Below are 22,268 nucleotides of genomic sequence, written 5' to 3' on the forward strand. Positions count from 1 at the left end.
TTTTATATATCAAACTAGAAGCAAGGTGGAGATGAGAATAGATTTTGACTTAAAATTATTTTCTATATATTAAAATCAACTGACAATTGAATACTATAACTCCCTAATCCCTGGAGACACTATAAAAAGCTTAACAAAATAAGTTGTTGAAAAAAAGTCAAACAACCAATGTAACAGCTGTGGTGTCCTTCTCACCTAGTTACTTAACAAAGTCTATTCAATCTCAGCATTAATATTCAATCAACTACTTCAAATAACCAGTCATTTTAATTATAATTATAATAGTCTCAGAATAAAATGAGTAGAAACCATTTACTCAATATTAACAGAATCATTCCCTCTGGTCATGCATTCTGTTCTGTTTTTTGGTTTGCAGAGCCAGCACATAGAGTGGTGGTAGAAGAAATCAAATCTATTCTGCCTGGCATTTAGCTAATGGTGTGGAAAAAAATAAAATTTCAGAAGAGTAAAGAACGTCTTCACTCATGGTTGAAGAAGCAGTGACTGCTCAACTGTTTACTGACTCTCCTGAAGGCTTGCTATATCTGCTTCAAAGTGAGAGAACTCTCAATCACCCAAAGATATTAACCATTCAGTACACACCCTCCTACATGCTTCCTTCCCCAAAGTCAGTCTGCACATTCTGTTGCTTCTTTTTCAACATGTGGTTGTATCTACCATTTTATTCAATAATTAATGACTTAAAATTCAATTCCTGGTGACAAAGCTACTGTAAGAGTCTGTCTCTTAACTGGCATAGTCAGTGTTATTTGGTAAAAAGCATTTCTCTTTCCATGTCTTTGATCATGCAATTACCCTTGTCTGCAAGAGTCTTCCCCTCTCCTATTCATCCGTAATAGCCCAGAAGGCAGTACCAGTGCCATTCCTTCTGCTTTGTGATCACTTCTTCCTCTTATCTTCCATGATGGCGTGAGTCAATCTTAATCACTCTTTCTAACTAAACACCTGTGGCACTCAATCAAAACCCATCATTTGATAATAACCAAATGCAAACAGGATACTTAAAGGCTCTAAGCAGACTGCTTGAAACAAAGTAACTGGCTAAAAACAATCAGTTTTTCCTCATTTCTTTATTTTCTATATGCTTCAATTTACTTAATTTATCATATTAGGTGAATGCTCTATCTTCCTTTCTTGAAGAGAGGAACATTCATATTATATACCTACTTGCAATTATAGACATACTCAGAAACATGCTCCACAAATGTAAGATAAAAAAGAGCATTATTTGCTGAACACCCAAAGAAAGTATAAAAGGTGTTTAACTGTACATATTAAGTTTAAAAATATTTTAGTAGTTAAATGACAAAACTGCAATTTTTAAAGTATTTTCAGTCTTTTGATTAATAACATAAAGAGAAAAAAAATACAATTAAATATTTACTACCCTGAAAGGACTACTTAATTTATCATTAAAAATCCCCAACTTGTTCCATAGAACGGAGCCAATAAAATGTTAATGTCTATTAAGATTTGGAAGGATACCTGATGGATTTACAAACTGCAAATGTGCAGAACTTTCTGTTTGTTTTTTCCTTTCTTCAAGGGGATAAACAGCCAAACTAATTTGATTTTTTCAGATTTGCAAATTTTATAATAGATTAAAATCCCGAGGGAGCTAACAACAGATGGATGACTGTGCTAGTCTAATTTCAGCTACCTTAGGGTTAGCAAGCTGTCATTTTGAAAAAGACAATCAATTTCTCATTTCCAGAAACATGAAAAAACACTGAATATATCTATGCATTTACTTTGAAACTTCCTTTACATCAAAATAATTTTACAATAGCAAATCATTGTTCCACCAACCAAAAAAATAAATGATAAAAGATGAGGATAGCTAAAACCATGGGAAGAAAACAATACAGTCGGCCCTCGTTTATCATGGTTATCACTTTCAGACTGTATCGCGATAAATGAATTTCCGTGAAGTAGGATTCTGTATTTAGGAATCGAATATTTTCACAGTTAGACCATAGAAAACCTGTTTACGACCTTCTAAATACGTTTTTTAACATTATTTGAGCCCTCTAGACATAATACCTTTTAATCGCCATTACACTTGTATTACCCAATACATTAGACAAAATAAGAGAAAATAAGACATATTTGATGTTACAAATATCATATTATTATTGTACATTGAATTACACACACACAGTTCTTACACACAACCATTAAGCTATGAAAATAGTGCAACTTGTTCAATGATGAAGCGATGAAGATGAAGAGATGTACTGCACAGCAAAGAAAAACAAGGTTACTACTCCTCTGAAGGTATGACCTCAGTAGGAGAGTCTTCAGGTGGTGCAGTATCTTCAGCAAGTGTGTCATCATCTTATTCCCCTGAAGGAGCAGTAGGAGTAGGCAGTGGGTGTCTGGGTGCGCGGCTGAAGAACATCGTGACAGGCAGTTGCTGGCACTGTCTTTTCATATGCATGAGGAGGCTTTTGTAGGGTTCTATCGCTCCATTAAGTGCATTCCAGAACCACAATGCATGCATCATTTGTGGGTCCCACTCACCAATCATGTCCTGTACTACCTTAATAGTTCTCATGACTTGCGAGAGATACTCAAGTATAAGTACAACTTCCTCCTCCTGACCCCTAGGAATCTGGCTGTTCTTCCTCCTCCTCACTTACACACTTAGTCATCTCCACCAGATCCTTGTCAGTTAAGGGATCCGAACGTGTCTCCAGCAGCTCATCCATGTCATCGCAGGTCATATCCGCGAAACCTTCTCCTCCCAGCATCTGGGCTAGCCTAACTGCCTTATCCACTGCCAAGTTGCTTATATCCTCTGGGGTGAATCCTCTGTAGTCGTGGACAACTTCACACCACAACATCTTCCAGCTGGACTTCACGGTCTCCATCTTTATGTACTTCAAAGTGGCCTGGATGTTCTTTTAGATCGTGATGGTATACTGCCACCAGTACTCCTTCAGCAAGAAGTTCTTAAAGTCCATGCCTTCGATGAGGTGCTACAGGGTGTTTTGCATTGGAGGACCTTGAATGCGTGAATAATGCCTTGATCCATGGGCTGGATCAGTGAAGTGGTGTTGGGAGAAAGTGGACGATCTGCTCACCATTGTAGGATAGGTCTTGCACATGAACTCCATGAGGAGAAAGACATTCAACTCAAGTCCCTTCTCCGGGAGATACAGCTTGACTTGGGGGATGAAGCACTTGTGGAACCAGTCCGATGACAGCTGCTTCATGATCCAGCCCTTGTCATTGTGCATCCAATGCACTGGCAGCACATTCTTGTTTTTATTCTTCAGGGCTCTAGGGTTCTTGGCCTTGTAGATTAGGGCAGGCTTGATCAAAAATCCCTCTGCATTTCTGCACATAACAATAGTCACGTGATCCTTACATGCCTTGAAGCCATGAACCTTGGCCTCATTCTTGAAAATGAATGTCTGGGAAGGCATTCTTTTCCAAAACAGTCCTGTTTCGTCCATATTGAACACCTTTTCTGGGTGATACTCGCCCTCCTCAAGGACCTTCTGGAATGTGTTCACGTAGTCGTCTGCTGCAGGTGGGTCAGCACAGGCAGCTTCTCCGTGGAGAATGACACTCTTCAGATGATACCTCTTCTGGAACTTCTGGAACCAACCCTTGCTTGCTGTGAAATCCATGAACATTGCAGAAGGTCCTTGTTGAATTTCGTCGGCCCTAACGCGCTGATAGAGCTGCCTCGTCTTCTCCTGGATGACCAGTGAATCCAGGAATGTTTTTCTTGCGGCTATCACTGATCCGAATGGCTAGGGCAGACTCTGTTTTCACTATGAACTTACTACAACTTGTCCCGACGCGCTTTGCTTCCTTGTTGAAAGAGACAGTAGCCATTGCATGAATGTTCTTTTCATCTTTAAAAAATAGACTCATTCAAGTTATAATGGCAGGCAAATCCCATGATTTTCTTGCCATCTTTGATCATATCCAAGAGTTTCACCTTCTCCTGGATGGTAAGCATCTTCCTCCAGCGCTTAGTTTCATCCTCAGAAGGCTAAAAAGAAGCAGCACATTTAGGAGCCATCGTGGGACTTAGATAAAAGTTCTCAGAAATCACCCTGGCCGGTTTTGCTCAGTGGTTAGAGTATTGGCCTGCAGTCCAGAGAGACCCAGGTTCGGCTCCTGCTAAGGGCATGTACCTCGGTTGCAGTTTGTCCCCGGCCCTGGTTGGGTTGTGTGGGTGGCAACCACTCGATGTCTCTCTCTCACATCAATGTTTCTCTCTCTCTCTCTCTCCCTCCCACACTCTCTGAACAAAAAATGGAAAAATGTCCTCAGGTGAGAATTAAAAAAAAAAAAGTTCTCAGAAATCACAAACACAAGAGCAAAGATGTTTCTGATGTGTAGCCATGAAGAAGCATATATGAGATAAACAAACTTGTATGAGGCTGAGCCAATTAGTGGCCAGGATAAAAAGAGGATAAAATAGCCAATCAGTGAACAGCATGCTCTGATTGGCTTGGTTTCACCACACCCAATATTTTGGAAAAATGTTATTGCCCACACGCAAGGAGTGGTCGAGCAGTTGCACCTGGCATTGAAGAATTTGCGGGGGTGCTCAAATACATAGGCCTGCAGTCCATATATACAGTAATTTTAATTTTAATTATAATACAGGGGTATATAATTGACTCAGACAACCGAGTGTGTTATATCATCAATGTCTCAATCAACGTTTTAATGAATATATTTGAAAAAACCACAATAGAGTGAAGCCGTGAAAGTTGAAGCACAAATTGGCAAGGGATGACCGTACTACCAACAAGCTTATCATATCATAATAATAAATATTCAACAATCAATCAATATGAAGCTATTGTTTTGGGCTGTACTCTAAAATTCCAGTGGATAGTTGTTCATCTGGAGCCTTTAAAGAATTTAAATTCACATGCAGGGTTTATCTGCCTAGATACTACATTAAAAACTATAGCACAAGGGAGAAAAACATGGTGGAGAATGAGTGGAAGCAACACCGACCATCTCCCAGGACCAAACTGGAATTACAACTAAAATAAAGACAAATCATCAGGAAAAACCAACTGAAAAGCAGTGGGAGAGATCCTGTATAACCAAGGACAAAAAGAGGACACTAAATTGAGCCTGGTAGGACTGTGGAGGTGCAAGAGGACGGCCTGGGACCCCACGGACAGCAGCTGAGGGCTGTTTTAGCAGTGAGCAGATCCTGCTGAATAAGTAGCGGGGCTTTTAAAAAGCACCAAATCAGCTACAGCCACTCACCTTGGGCTCTGGCAGAGGGAGTGTAGACTGGACTGGAACTGTGTGGAGAGAGTCCAGGGCTCCTGGCTCAGGAGACAGCTGGAGGGGAGGACACTGGAAGTTTTATACTGAATCACCCCCTCATAGGACAGTAGCCATCTTGCTCAAAGAACCCCAGGGAGAAGAAATAGCCCCTCCCTCAGGAATTCAACACCACCAGGCCAGGGCAGAGAAACTCAAATTGAGGCTCACTGAGAGCTAGAGTCTGACAGTAAGCAAGTGACCCATGAGCTGGAAACCCTCTTACCCTGAACACCTAAGGGATTTGTCATTGAGCTGAAAGCTACAAATTGAGGCTTATCAAGTAATTGAGACTAACAGCCTGCATACAAATGCTAGAGGATAACTGAACCTTGCCTTAGCCTGCAAATCTACCCAGGAAAGTAAGATGTGACAGTGGTGTTTAACATGGGTCCTCCCATAGTCATCCAAACCCAGTAGAGGGAGCAACAACCAGCAGAACACCAACACCCACAGAGAAAATTTGGCAGGCTCCAAACCCATTGAGACAGCCAAAATGGTGAAACAAAGAACAAGAGAATTCTACAGGAAAAGAGATAAATGAAATGGAATTAAGCAAGATATCAGAGGTGTAGTTCAGACTAATAATTATGAGGAAGCTCAACAGCATGAGTAAAGAATTCAAAGCATGAGTAAAGATATAGAAACATTAAAAATCAACCAATTGAAAATGAAACATAGACACCAAAATCCTTAATGAAACACTAGCAAATTGGGTCCAGAAATACATCAAAAAAAGTATTCACCATAACCAAATGGGATTCATCCTAGGGATGCAAGTCCGGTACAATATTCTCAAGTCAATAAATGTGATACACCACATAAACAAAATGAAAGATAAAAATCATATGATCATATCAATAGATGCTGAAAAAACATTTGAGAAAATCCAGCACCCATTTCTGATAACAACGCTCAACAATGTGGAAACAGAGGGACCATTTCTCAACATAATAAAGGTCATATATGAAAAACCTACAGCCACCATCATACTCAATGGGCAAAAACTAAAAGCATTTCCCTTAAGAACGGGAACAACACAGGGATACCCACTTCCACCACTCTTATTTAACATAGTTCCGGAAGTTTTATCCACAGCAATTAGACATGAAAAAAATAAATAAAATAAAAGGATCAAAATGGAAAGGAGGAAGTGAAACTGTCGTTATTTATAGATGATATGATGTTAAGACTCCATCAAAAATCTACTAGATTTAATCAATGAATCTGGAAAAGTAGCAGAATACAAAATTAACATCAAGAAATTGGCAGCATTCTTATATACCAATAATGAACTCACAGAAAGAAAAAAAACTGGAAAAAAAAATCCCATTTACCATTGTAGCAAAACAAATTAAGATACCTAAGAATAAACTTAACCAAAGAGGTAAAGTACCTATTTGCAGAAAACTACAGAACATTGAAAAAAGAAATAAAGGAAGATATAAAAAAGTGGAAGCATATACCTTGTTCATGGATTGGAAGAATTAACATCATTAAAATGTCCATATTACCCAAAGCAATCTATAGATTCAATGCAATCCCCATTAAAATAAAAACGACACATTGCACAGAACTAGAAGAAATATTTCAAAAGTTTATATGGAACCAAAAAAGACCCCAAATAGCCCCAGTAATTTTTTAAAAGAATAACAAAATAGGAGAGATCACAATATCGGATATCAGGTTATACGCTAAAACCACTGTAATCAAAACAACCTGGTGCTGACACAAGAACAGACATATAGATCAATGGAACAGAACAGAGAACCTGGAAATTCACTCAAGACATTATGCTCAATTAACATTTGACAAAGGTGGCAAGAGGATAGAATGGAGTAAAGACAGCCTCTTTAATAAACGGTGTTGGGAAAACTGGACAGCTACATGCAAAATAATGAAGGTAGACCACCAACTCACACCATACACAAGAATAAACTCAAAATAGGCAAAAGACTTAAATGTGACTTGTGAATCCATAGATATCCTAGAAGAAAATGTAGGCAACAAAATTTCAGATATCACACGCAGCAGAATTTTCCTTGATACAATGCTTAAGTAAAGAGAAACAAAGAAAAAAGTTAATACATGGGACTACATAAAAATAAAAGGCTTCTGTACAGCAAAGGAAACAACCATCAAAATGGAAAGGGAACCCAATATATGGGAGAGCATAACTGCCAACCATATATCAGATAAGGGGTTAATCTCCAAAATATATAGAGTGCTCATACAACACAACAAAAGGAATTTAAAGAATCCAATTAAAAAATGGGCAGAGGACCCAAACAGACACCTCTCCAAACAGGACATACAAATGGCCAAGAGACATATGAAGAAATTCTCAACGTCAATAACCATCAGAGAGATATAAATAAAATGATTATGTGGTATCACCTCACACCTGTCAGAATAGCTGCCATCAACAAATCATCACACAACAAGTACTGGCGAGAGTGTGGAGAAAAGTGGGCTATTGTACACTGTTGGTGGGGATGCAGACTGGTGCAGCCACTATGGAAAACAATATGGTTTTTCCTCAAAAAAATTAAAAATTGAACTTCCATTTGTCCCAGTGATCCCACTTCTAAGAATATATCCTAAGAAGCCTGAAACACCAACCAGAAAGAATATATGTACCCCTATGTTCATAGCAGCACTATTTACAATTGTTGAGATCTGGAAACAGCCCAAGTGTCCATCAATAGATGAGATGATAAAAAAGCTGTAGTACATATATACAATGGACTACTATGCAAGTGTAAGGAAGAAAGATCTCTTATCCTTTGAAACGACATGGAGGGACCTGGAGAGTATTGTGCTAAGCGACATAAGCCAATCAAGGAAAGACAAATATCACATGATTTCACTTATTTTTGGAATATAATGAAAAAAATAAGCTGATGAACAAAATAGACCCAGAGACATAGAAGTAGGGTACAGACTGACAAACCTCAGAAGAGGTGGGCTGGGAGGAGGGAAGAGATAAACTAAAGAACTTATATGCATACATGCATAACCAATGGACATAGACAACAATGCCAGGGAGTGGGATCGGGAGGAGGGTGTTAATGGGGAAAAAAGGAGAAACATCTGTAACAAAAATAAATTAATTAAAATAAAATAAAAAACTACAGCACAAGAGATCTCCCTCAGGATAATTTAGAAGTATAACAGAGGGCAGTAAACACATGAACACTGCACAATCAGGTTGTTGAGTATTTGGATAACACATACAACATAACGTGAATTTTAGACTATGTACAGAAAATATAATCCAATAGGACAATGTCTTAGGAAAGCTGTAGAAATTAGAGATCCCCACTCTGACCATGGAAATCTCCATGATTACCCGTGCTTACCAATTTCATCTTTTACTCATAGACTTGTTCATTATTCCCTGTATATTTTTCATGTACATTTTCGGGTTCCTTCATAAAGTTATAATTTTCTTCACAAATGCTTTTCTTCAAAGTTGTCTTCACAATTTCTGTTTTCTTTCCTATTTACCTCAATTTTATTTTAACCATAATGATTATGTCGACTTCAGTGCATCGTTATAGGGTTGAGATATATAATGCACATCGAGTGCCCCTGCACACTATTCAACTCACAAGAAGTGCTCAACAGATATCAATTCCCTTCACTTCCCATTAATGCTACCTTGTATTTTCCTCTCATTTCTTTGTTTTCATTTTCTTATGTTCTCTTTTATTCCTTTCCCAAATCTACATAAGATGTCACTATGTGTAAATAATTAGGTGTATGTTCATGTGCATATTTGTGAATATTAATATATTTAGAACTGTTATACAAATGTATTTGTGTGAATACAGATGTTTATTTAACAGCATAAATATTTAATTCAGTAAATATATATCAAATGCTGCACGAAGGAGGGACTTCTGCTTAGGAATAGTAAGGAAGATGACATTGTGGCTACAACTTTACAGTTGAGTTGGACATTATCATATGGGTGCCATGGGGAGGGAAACGTTTATACAGAAAGAACAGTAGGAGCAAATGTTCAGTGGAATCTTCTCGAAAACCTCCTAACTTGTCTCCAGCTGTAGCCCTTTGTCTTCCTTGATTCTTTTCTCAATACAACAACCATAGTGATCTTTTAAAAATGTAAATCAGCCTGACCAGTGTGGCTAAGAAGTTAGAGCATTGGCCTGCACACCAAAGGGTTGTCCAGGTCTGGGGCACATGAGGGAAGCAGCTTATTGATGTGTCTTTCTCCCTCTCTTTCTATCTCCCACCCCACCCTGCCTTCTGCTCTCTCTAAAAGTCAACAACAACAACAAAAAATCTTCGGGTGAGAATTAACAAAAACAAAAATGTTAATCAGAGCATATCAATCCAATGTTCAAGATCCTGCAATAACTTTCAAGATCCTCTCCTCTATGACTTCCACACAAACAATTCTTCTCCCTTATTTCTTTCCAGCCATACTAGTCCTCTTCTATGTCACCTGCTGAAATTCTCTTTCCCTAAAAATATCCTTATATCTTGCACCCACATCTGCTGGATCCTATTTAATATTGCCACCCCAATTAGCACTCCCTAGCTCCCTTCTCTGTTTTATAATTCTTATCTACCACCATATCATTTGACATACTGAACTGTTTACTTATTGTCTGTCTTCCTACCAGAGGGAAATTCTGTTAGGGCAGATTTGTTTCTCTCCTTTGTTCAATGTTTTGTCTGAATGCTTAGCAAAGTTCTATTACATAGCAGAGGATAATATCTATTTGCCGAATAAATGAATGTGTGTGTGGTGAGGGAGAGGGAGGAAGCTGGCAGTGCTGCTGACAGTTTAGTGTTCCTGAAAAATAAATACAAGGCATGGAGAGAAAGGGATAATACTACAGAGGAACAAAGGGCAAGACTAATTTGAGGCCCCAGGTATCATGGTTAAGAGGCTTATACTTTATGCAGTGGTCAACTGTGAGCTTCTGTGGGGTAGAGGAATGAGGGGATCAGATTGGGGCTTCAAAGGTCACTCTGGAAGCAGCATAAAGAATACCTTTGAAAAGAAATCAGACTCCAATTAGAGACTCAGGTAAAGAGGCTGTTGTACTATCCTAGGCAAAAAGTAATGGTGGCCTAAACTAACATAAAAAAGAGTAGAAATCAATATAAGCATATAAATTTAAGATATATTAGAAACACAGAATTAACATGGTTTGGCGATTGGGAGGGACATGTGAACTTAGGAGAGCTCATCATTTCTGGATTTTGGCTTAGATAGACAGTAGATTATTAAAATGCCCACCAAAATACACAAGTAGGAAGAAGATATATATCAATAAGGTATGATGAGGTGAAGTCCCTGTTGGACTTTTAGAATTTGAAGGTCTCTGTAGCACATCCAGGTGATATTTACCTATTAAACAGTTGGCAATATGAAAATAAAGCTATAGTAGATCTATGAGTAGAAAATGTAAATTTAGAAATCAGCACTATATGAGGTATGTAAAACAGTACAAGCAGATGAGATCACTAGGGGATAGTAGATTAAATGAGAATAGTGGAAGACATTGACTTAAGGAAAAACAATTTGTAAGGGGTAGAGAGAAATAAAGCAGTTAGAAAGTCACAAGGAAACCCAGACATTTACACAGAAGAGAGTGAAAGATATCAGGAATGTATATGAGAGATTTTTAGGATGAGAAACCTTGTGCATATATATAATCTAATTACACATCTCTATGAAGTATCTATTGGTACAAATACTTTTCAAAATGCGACATGTTTAAAATGTACCTTTATATTCTACTGAGGGGAAGTAGCATTCTGATGGGCTTTCAGAGAGATGAAGCACAAATTTTTCAAGTAATTCTACTAAAGCTGCAATAAACAAGAGAATAATTAGAATATTAAAGGACAAAATGATACATGTTAATGCATTTCCAAATCACAAACTAGTACATAAACATCATCTGAACGTCTTTAGTTACGCCCTTAAGGGGGTCCAATTCAAAACACATATCATTTTAATATTCTTACCAATGCTTCTGACATAAATTCAATTTTAATAGCTTCACTGAGAACCTATGAATATAAAACTGGAAATGAATCATCTGTTATCTTTAGATCCTCTAAGGATTACTTCAGAATTTGCTAAATGATTTCAATTGAAAAAGAAAATTATCACTAATTAGATTACAATATCTTATCATAATTATTCACACATACAGAAAAAAAAATTATGTGAACTCCAAGACCAAGATCAATGAAGAGCTGACATCCCTTTCAAAACCAGTACATATTATGTGTTTGTACACGTTGCAACGTATGGTGTCTGTTGTATGGTATCTGTTCGAGGAAACCAGATAAAAAGTAAACTTGGCAGGGTAGGAAGAGCACAGGGTTTTTAGGTCAGTGAAACTCTTCAATTCACTAAAAATAGCATTGTCTATAACTCAAGAAAATTAATTCATGTCATAAAACACTTCTTACCTTTAGGAACAAATTACTCTAGGATATTACTATCTGAAGAGTAAACTATAGAATGTTGTTTTGTCTTACATATCTCTTAAATGACAGACCTGGAATTTCTATAAAGGATTTTAAATTATACGCCTTTTCTTTTTTATTATATTTACCCTCTGTGGTTGGACTATGATATAAATAGCCTATAAACCCACAAGTTATAATATTTATATACAAAAAATGAGGCATGGTTTTCTTTTGTTCGGGACACTTGGGTCTTGACACTGCTTTCTTTCTCCCTTGCTTGGCATTAACATCACAATAGCTGGTTCCAAAAGTAGGGCAGCTCAACAAAACAGGCAAAACTTCTGGATTCTCTCTTCTAAAATTATTTTTTTAAATCTTTCATCATTGCCAGCATAGCATCAGATCACAAAAAAATCCCAATTATTCGTCCTTCACGTAACCATCAGATGTCTGCTCCTTGAAAACGTGCTCATTTAAGAACTTACCATGGCTCTCTCCACGTCCATTCAGTTAGAACTCTACCCATGGGTTTCAAGCATTTTACAATCTTACAGCATCCAACCATATCCACTTGTCATACAAAATGTTATAAGCACAGTCAATTTTTCTCAATATTTTGATGTAGTTTATACTCATTATTTCCTCTGTATTTATTTAAAGCTTATTTTGTATAATTATAGATTCACAGGAAGTTGCAGAGATAGTGCAGTGGTAGAAAACTTCTTTATCCTTCCCTTTAGAGAAGGTCTAATCACGAATTCATCTGAGAATTTCTTGATTTTCTCAGCATTCCTGAAAACTATTTTCCATGGGCACAAAATTCAGGTTGCCAGTTCTTTGCTTTCAGCATGTGAATAACACCCTTGCTCTGTCCTCCATCTTTTCTGGTGAGAAATCCACTGTCATTTGCATTGATTATCCCCTGTAGGTAAGGTGTTGTTCCTCTCTCTGCTTTCAAGATTTTTATCTTTGTCTTCAGTTCTCAGCAATTTGAACATATTATGTCTTGGTGTGAATCTCTTTACCCTCTTCAGGTTTCCTGAATCCACAGGCTTCGGTCTTTGGCAAATCTGGAAAGTTTTCAGTCTTCAATGCTTCAAATTTGTAGTCCCAACCTCTTCCCAGGACTCTAATGACACAAATGTTACTTTTTTTTTTTAATTATTTTTATTAATTTGTTTTTGTTACAGATGTTTTTCCTTTGGTTCCATAAGTCTCTGGGCTCTGTTGACTTTTCAGTCTATTTCTTCTCTGCTGATATCTTCAGGTTATCTGATTCTTCCCTCTGTTGCCACCATTTTATTGTTGAACCCATCCATTGAGCTTCTAATGCTGATTATAGTACTTTTCAGTTCTAATATTTTCTTTACTAATTCTTTGCTGACACTTTCTATTTTTAAATTTATTTCATGTGTTAAACAAATACATGTGAGGAGGAGAAGAAGAGGTTGTGTTCTCGTTACCACTGGAAGGCGATGAAAGTACTTACTCTATACCTAAGTCTCCTCTGATACCACTGGAGCAGGAGGATGGCAGAGGTGCCTTAACACTTCCAGGTGAGGATGGATGTCCAGGCTGCATCCCAGATTTAGCTGCCAGGATTTTCTGTGGTATTTGTCAGGTTTAACGTGGTCATTTTCTACGAGTTTTCTGCCTTGGTACACTAATCTTTTCCTGGTCCTCTGGCTAGACAGAGCTGGCTTTTATCACCCACTCCCTTTTTTGTTTCCTGCACCTGTTTTCATTCTTATAACTCAGTGTAGGATATAGGAGACAAAAAGAAAACCCAGGGAACTCACCTCTGAGATGTCCCTTGAGTCCTAGGGTCCCTAGCCAGTCTGCCTTATTCTCTTCATATGCCAGACACATCTTATGTTTGTTTTATATACAATATCCAGAGATTTTCATTGTATATAGTAAGAGGGAGAAGGAAAAGAACATCTACTCCACCTTTCAAAAGTATAAGTCACCCTATATGTTTTCTATGATGACTATTTAGACTACTTAAAGACTAAATGTAAGTTCCATCATATAAATTAGACTACCACACACAAAATTTACCTTTTTTTAAATTCTTAGCCTCTTTGAAATAATTCCTTATACTGTTTACCATGTAATTTATATTGAGTGTTCAATAATTATCTGATTGTGTTAATTACATTGCTTTATAGCCACATGTAGATAGATGACAGGACAATTTAGTGTCTCTGAAAATGCAACAACTTTAAGAGTACTTTCTGGGTATACTAGTAAGGCTGAAGTACAAAAGAAGAATGCAGAAGGTGACAGAATAATTAGGAGATGTGCTGAATTCCTCCTTCCCCTGGTTTGCTATGCCAAGGAGAGGGGCTATGAGAAAAGTATCTTTAGTAACACATTCACATGATGGGCAGGTGCCACTGGGATAATGTTGCTGAGGATAGACCAATAACCATATGCAATGGTAATCACAAGCGTCAAACGAATGGGAGAACAAAAGAAATGAATGCTTTTGCCCATTTAGCACCACCACTGAGGATCCTCCTTTTATAAGTCAGGCTTTTGTTCTCGTCATCATAGCCCATCTTTTGCTGGATGTGGCAGAATTTCCAAATATCAGTCAACAAAAAAATTCAATAAACTTTCACAAATATAGCACTATGACATATGCTGGTGAAAGCTGGTAAAATCAAGCAAACTGTTGCCTGGGCACAGATAAATCAGTGTTTCAGATTTGCTTACCAAGACCTCGTAGTTTTCTAAAAAACTCAGTAATCTCAGATTTTAATTTTAGTTCTCCAGCGTCATAAGTTTCTCAGAAGTCAATGGACTTCTGGAATTAGCATTATGTATTCTAGACATGCCGGTACTAAATCTTCAGGAAACACAGCTTCAATTAATATAATTTTAATGCAAAAATAAAAACAGAAAAATTTAAACAGCACACTTACCACCTCCACTGATTATATCAGGTCTGGCCTTCATCATTTTGCAAAATTGTCTTCGACAGTTTTCTATCCATTCAGTTTGTTTATCAGACATCTTGAAGTGCAATAAAATTTTGCCAAGATCACTGTCTATTAAGAAAGATAGCATGCATTATTATTATAAGACATGTTGGATACATTGAAAAATTGTGTTAATGTTATGCATGTAAAGCTACAAATTCTAGAAAAAAATACAGAATATATATGGCGTTCAAAGGAAAACATTTTTCTGGAATTACATCTTATACCATCAACTGCTATTTACCACTTTTATTAAAACCTCATAAAAATGGATTATTGATTTACTCAAAGCTCATAAAATGGATTGATTTATAACCATAATTCTTGAATATTCTTATTGTTATACAACATAACTCATTATTGAGAATTTGATTTAGTAAACAGTATGGACATTAAGATTCGCTAGACTGACATGAACATTATATTAATTCTTCATGTACATTCAGGTGCAGTTTTAATCATTTCTTTAAAAGCAACAACAAAGCATGAGTGTAGAAATTCTCTAGTAAATCATTTATTTCCTCTTCTTGAAAAAAATTATACTGAAAACAATAATTGGTGCTGAAAGAGTATGGCTAAAATATAACTTTTTCTTCTAAGCAATTTCATGACTACATGGCAGTTTTTATCCAATTTTTTAAAATTTATTTTAGAATGGGAGGAAGGAAGGAGGAGGGGAAGAAACACCAATGTGAGAGAGACACATTGACTGGGTGCTTCCCACAGTCCCTGACCGGGATCGAACCAAAAACCTAGGTATGTGTCCTGACCAGAACCGAACCCACAACTTTCTAGTGCATGGATGACACTTCAACCAAGTGAGCCACACTGGCCAGGGTGCTTTCAGCTCATTTTAATTTTATTTTCCCACTTTAATTTTAATTTTATTCCTGTGAGATTTTTCTACCTGCTATTTTAATGTTATTCCCATAAGATTTTATATTAGAAATCATCTATAAATAATATAGTAAAAGAGGACTTAGGTGTTATTAAAAATGGTTATGTACATATGCATATAGACATATATATATATAGTATCCTACACACATGTAGGTAAAAATTCGAGGAGGAGAAAAAGAAGCAAAGATGCTCTCTTATTTTCTACTAGAGCATGAGGGCATAGGTAGTCATATGAATTCATACCACTTTCCTTGAAGGAGATTTGAGGGGGGAAAAGGGGAACAAGAACCTTTTAAAAATATAGGGTCAAAGGACCTAAGATTTGCTTCTGCCCAAAGATGTGGTCTGGGAACACCAACACTACAAAATACATCTACTAACCTATATTTTGAGCTGATGAGTCTACAACAAAATTACCAGCGGGCAACTTGATACTGGAAAGAATTTCAACCAACTCTACTTTGTTCTTAAAATGAATAAAATTATAATAAAAAACAAGTCCTTATTCTTATAAGTTTTAAAAATTAATCTACTACAATAAAAAACTATTTTGATTTTAGTTTTCTATTCAGTCTTTGTACAACTACATTCCATAAATACATACAGAGTTCCTCCTATGTGGCTATAAGAATCAAGACAGACAAGGTTACTTGCCCTCATGAAAATTACATGACATGAGCATATATGTGTATGTGTGTATACATGCCTGTGTACATTACACATATACACACAAAAATTGTAACAGTGTAATCAAGATATACATATCATTCCAGTGATCTAAATTGGTTTTACTTAACCCTAAAAAAGCAGCTCTGTATCCTCACACAGTCCTCATGGTTATCATATACAAAATTATGATTAAATATATAAATCACTATTTATGAACTATTTTCATATTTCACATTTAGGTCACAAAAAACATCTTCTTGTATCAAAGCTCTTTTGTAAAACCACATGAGCATAAAAATAAATATTACAAACAAATACTTGCTTACACAAAAATACACATAAAGTATTGTTTTGTTGAAAGAATACATAATTCTGATATTTAGTACTAATCTATTCTCTTTTAATATCAAGACCAGAATGATCTTGTAATATTCCATAAATAGCTTTAATCAGAAGCAACAACTACAAAAAGAATAAATTGATTAAATCAGAGGAGAAAATTATTCTTTGAATAAAAATTCTCAAAACATTTCATCTAAATTCGAGAAATATCAAAACTTATAACTTTGTTGAAAATTATGAAAATTCTTAATAACCAAGTTTTATCTTCATATGAATTAGGTAAAAGACTTGATTGAACTGGTTAAAATGGACTTTTTATAGTTTCCATTTACAATATGTACATTACTTATTTCCCAAGAACAAACTACCTAGAGCTGAGTTAGGAACACTACTGGCACATGATTGCAAAGACAAATGCAGTTTGTTTGTTTTTCATCTTTATTGCGTTCTCTATATCATCTTTTCTACCCTTGTGTAACCCTGCCTTTTATAACCACTATATCGCCTTCAAATAGAGGATGTCCACATAGGTCTTTCATAAATTACCTGCTATTTAAAAATCCCAGGTTATCCTTTCCCTCTTCCCTCCTTCTCTATGCCCTCCTCTTGCTCTCTTCTCTCCTTCCACCTTTGCTATTTTGTTTTGCTTTTTCATCACCTGATCCTAAGGAAAAGAGCACAAGGCACTATGATTATGAACAGTACTGATGCAGCAGTACCAGTTGGTGGAGGGGCTGAAGGGCCTAGTTTAGATACCAAGAAATTGGATTTGAGGCCGTAAAAAACTGCTGAGCTAGAGGCAAAATGACTAAGACTTCTAGAGAGACAGCTGTATCATTTATATACTTCTGGCTATAGCTTCCCCCCAACTATCCATCAGTAGAAGTATGAGCTTTTCAATTTGCATTCCTCACAGTTAAAAATACTCAGTGATTCGATAAAATGTTAATTGAAAAACATGTATATCTGTGATATTATTATGTTTGAGGGGAACAATAATTCCCTATTTCCCTCTCCAAATATGGGCCAACTGAGAAGTAGATAGGAGTAGATACACAGTTCAAAATAACAGGGTTAGTAACAGAGACAGCCAAATCAGCAGCATCACTGGATCTGCTGCCAACAATGTCTCCTCTGAACTGAACAAACTTCCTTAATCAAATGACAGACAACCAAAGGACCCCACCTGACTGTTCTTGTAAAAAAAAAAAAAAAAAAAAAAAGGTGTGAATATAACCTAAAGATAGGCCAATGTGAAAGTATAACCCACAACTAGGTTAATTCAAGATTTTTCCATTCCTTCTCCCAAATTCACCTTCCAAACATTTTTTCTACCTAACTTTGTGTAGAATATGTGAGAAAGTCCAGAGAGAGGCCAATGGTGTCACCTCCAGCAAAGGCCCTTGGATACAGAAAATAAAGCACGAAGAAATAGAATCACAGAAATGTTATCTTTGAATACGATAACTCGAAATTAGTGACTGAGTAGAACTAATATGAATGACACAGAATTTGATGTTTTCCCAAATTTCTATGTTTAGAATTACACAAAAAATTAAAAACTAGAGTTCTGCTTCTGGTCATGAGGGGGGAACTGAGAATAGACTTGACCTCCTGCTGTAAACAACTCAAAAACTGGATAAAATATGACTTTGTTATATTTTCAGACATTGGTCAATAGGCAGTACAAGACTGCCATGTGTGAGAAAAGAAAAACTAATGAAGTAAGCTTCACAATTAGCCCTGTTTCTTTTCTTGAAGACACTCTTAAGATTAATACGCAGAAAGAGAGATCCTATAAGATCTCGCTCAATTAAAGAGACAAAAGTTAAATTGCAGAGAGACTGAGGAGGCTAAAATTTGTGAATCATTGTACTGGAGAGGAAGAGCAAAGAAAGTACTTCAGAAACCTGTATAAGTTTTTATCAAGTTGATCACAAAATAACCAGCTGTGCAGGTAAGGAGTGAACTCCACAAGGCTGGGCAAAGGACAGCTGGGAATTGTAAAATGAACATTCCCAGAGTATACACAGAGGCTTAAGACATGTCCAAGTTCCAGTCAGAGTGAGAAGTCCTCCTTAACTACCAGGGTATTCCACAGAAGTGCCAGGAAAACCACACCTTAGTAAAAGAGCTAAGTTAGACATAAATAAAGGCAACTCTACATCCACACCAACCAAAAGAAAAGTCTTGAAAGATCAAACTGATCCATGAGTAATTAAACTGCATATCAAAAAACGCCCATTACTCTTTAAAGACAACAAAATCCAGCACTCAGCTATGTAAAATTAATGATGTTCAATATTTAATTAAAAAATCACTAACATGAGAAAAGAAAATGTGACTCATTATCAGTAGATAAATGAATTAATAGAAATACTCGGAAAGGACTAAAGTAATACAATTAATTAGCAGTCAGATATTTTTAGCAGCAATTTTAAGAATTTAAAGAAAAAAAAACATAAAATATTTAATCAAATTGTATTTTATCAATACTGTAATCCTATTCAGTAAAAAGAAACAAGCAATGGTACATATAACAGGATGAAGCTCAAAACCATTATACTAAAGTTAACCAGAAACAAAGTAAGCATCCTATATCATTCTATTTGTATGAAATGCAAAATATGAAAAAGTAATCTACAGCAGTGGTTCTCAAACAGATTAGGTCTTGCTCTGCAGGGGAAACATCAACAATTTCTAGAGACATTTCTGGTTATCACAATTGGGAATGGAAAGTATAGAGAGAATTCTACTGGCATCCAGTGGGCAGAGGGGCCAGGAATGCTGCTAAAATCCTGCAATGCACAGGAAGGACAGCGCACTCTGGCAAAAGCATTTACCTGGCCTAAAGTAGTGCTGAGGTTGAAAAATCCTAATCTACAGTAATGAAAAAATAAATAAATCAGTGACTGCCTACATCTAAGATAAAGATAAGTTGACTGCAAATGACAAAGGGAACTTTTGTGGGGTCATAAAAATGTTCTATATTTTTATTATGGTGGTGGTTATATGGGCAGAGATGTCTGTCAAATTCAAACTATATTCTTTAAATGAGTGCATTCTGTTGAATATAAAAATTTATTACATATACATGCATGTACATTAAATATATGTGGTATAATTGAAAGTAACCGAAGTAACTAAAACCTTCTAAGGTTAGTAGTGTCATTTAAATATGAGCAGTTAGCCCTGGCCAGCTTGGCTCAGCGGTTAGAGCGTCGGCCTGCGGTCTGGAGAGACCCAGGTTCGGTTCCCGCTAGGGGCACGTGCCTCGGTTGCAGTTTGTCCCCGGCCCTGGTTGGTCGTGCGGGTGGCAGCCACTCGATGTGTCCTTTCACGTCGATGTTTCTCTCTCTCTCCCTTCCTCTCTCTCCCTCCCACTCTATCTGTACAAAAAATGGAAAAAAAATATCCTCAGGTGAGGATAAAAAAAAATAAAATAAAATAAAATAAAAAATAAATTAAAAATAAATAAATAAATATGAGCAGTTATAGTTCATAATTTGGTATAAAGTCTATATTAGAACTCACTAAACTTTAATTAAAAGTATGTGCATATAAAAAGAGAAGACTCATAGACACAGACAGCAGAACAGCGATTGCCAGAGGGAGAGAGGGGTGAGAGGAGGTAGAAGAGGGCCTGGGAGGATAAAAGGTGATGTACACCTGAGACCTATACAATTTTATTAACCAATGTCACCCCAATAAATTCAATAAAAAAGAAAAAACATATGTGCATATATAAAATGATTCACTTGCAAGAATTCTAATCACTATATTATAGTAAAGTGTTTTAAAGTATAAATTTTCAAATTCTCATTAATATCACATTAATGACTGCTGTCTGGGTACAATCCATTCTCCTGTAACAAAACAAATATTCACTTTTTAGAATTAAATGAAAAAACAATGTATATATTTCACCAGGAAGAACCTAGGTTGATATTCTATATATTGGCTGAATAATCCCTTCCTTGACTCACACTTTATTTTTTATAGAAACCATTTTTGCATACTTCTAACTATGCAGTATTACTTTTAGAGACAATATAGTGTAATATTGTAGGTTTCAATATATAAGTTACATATCTAGCTATGATGAAGTCACCATGAAAACTACATTTTGTTTTTCCAAGAAAGGTTTGGTATATGTAGGAAGATAGAAGATATGTACTTCTTCTCTGTGTTCCTTCAGACCACTATGATTTAGCAACTATGAAAAATTGGAAGATAAACTAAAAAATATATTTTAAACTCATTCTTTGCTACCACTGTGGAAAATGGGATGGAGGACAGGATATCAAGTTTTATGTTTATAAAATTAGCCAATCATAGCTAATTTCATACCTTAACTCTGAAATTCTTTGTTATGGTTAGTACTATAATCTTATCAGACTTGAGGATATTATATTATTTGTTTTTCAAAAGATTATTATATAGAAAATTATATTGATTATAAAGTTATTATAGGTAATGTAAAAATAACCTCAATTTCAAGGGGAGGGAAATGTAATTTCAATATAAATTCAAAGAAAATCTGCTATTTACTCAGAAACGTATAGTACTTCGTTCCCAGGATGGCAGTCAATAATTTTCAATGCTCGCTTTATATATAATACAAAGACAATTGCTGAAAATAAATAAATAAAATAGTTCATAAACTAACCAGCAGCTGATTCCAAAGCTTCATTTAGATGATCACCCTCTATTATCATTTTTTCCTTTTTTTAAAATTGAACTTATTGGAGTGACATAGGTTTTTAAAAGTTATATGTTCTTCATGTATACAATTCCACAATACATCATCTCGATATTGTATTGTATATGTGTCTACCACCCCAAGTCAAGTCTCCTTCATCTAAAGCTTATTTGTGGAATATTTGCTTCCCACTTGTGTTTCTGCTTATCTTATCTTCTCCCATGTAAGTTAACACAGTCATTTCAGTTACTCTTATTATAATAAAGAATGTTAGACTTTTGCAGTGGTTGATAGTTTACACATTCAAGAAGCAATTGGAAAGATACCTAAGCTCTCTGTATTACAAAAGTTCTCTGTACCTCTCTAAATTTGGGAATATCTACTATTTTACACATCTTTATTTTGTTTGAAGAGTTGTGGGTTCTTAACACATGAAATCTCTGTTTTATATAGCTTATTCCTCATTTTGAAATTATCATATTACTTTTATTTTTCTTTAATAAGTGATAATTAAACTTCTAGTATAGGAGAAATCCGTGAAGAATCTTCAAAAATGAAGAATTCGTTTTCCCTTATCACCTGCACCTAAACTAGCAGGTGATCTATTTCCCCTGATTGACATAGATATGTTTGTTTCAAACATGAAAGTAAAAATTACATAAAAATAAGTTCTGTTCAGAAAAAAAATACTGATTTTGATTTTTAAACTAAGTATTTCAACAGCTGCAGCTCAAGATTTACTACATTGGAAAGATACCACAATTTCATATTCCCAGTCTCTTTAATTAATAGAATGATGTCAAATAAAAGTCACTTACCTTTATCTGCAAATAATAGATCTTAATTCCAAGGTTAAGAATAATAAAGAA

General features: G+C 35.9%; 1 protein-coding gene across 12 annotated transcripts in view; it reads right to left on the reverse strand.

Annotated features, from left to right (window-relative positions):
• Window positions 1-22,268, reverse strand: part of TBC1D32 (TBC1 domain family member 32) — a 191,225-nt gene that overhangs the window by 39,922 nt on the left and 129,035 nt on the right. For 10 of the 12 annotated variants that reach the window (XM_036248320.1, XM_036248322.1, XM_036248326.1 and 7 more), the window contains 3 exons: window positions 22,218-22,223; window positions 14,730-14,855; window positions 11,104-11,187 (listed from right to left, as the gene is read on the reverse strand). In XM_036248320.1, coding sequence (XP_036104213.1) covers window positions 11,104-11,187; window positions 14,730-14,855; window positions 22,218-22,223 — 216 coding nt within the window. The remainder of the gene's footprint in view (window positions 1-11,103; window positions 11,188-14,729; window positions 14,856-22,217; window positions 22,224-22,268) is intronic. The other 2 variants (XM_036248330.1, XM_036248321.1) reach the window with 2 other exon arrangements.

The sequence above is a fragment of the Molossus molossus genome, unplaced genomic scaffold (assembly GCF_014108415.1).
Source record: "Molossus molossus isolate mMolMol1 unplaced genomic scaffold, mMolMol1.p scaffold_m16_p_8, whole genome shotgun sequence".
Classification (NCBI taxonomy): domain Eukaryota; kingdom Metazoa; phylum Chordata; class Mammalia; order Chiroptera; family Molossidae; genus Molossus; species Molossus molossus.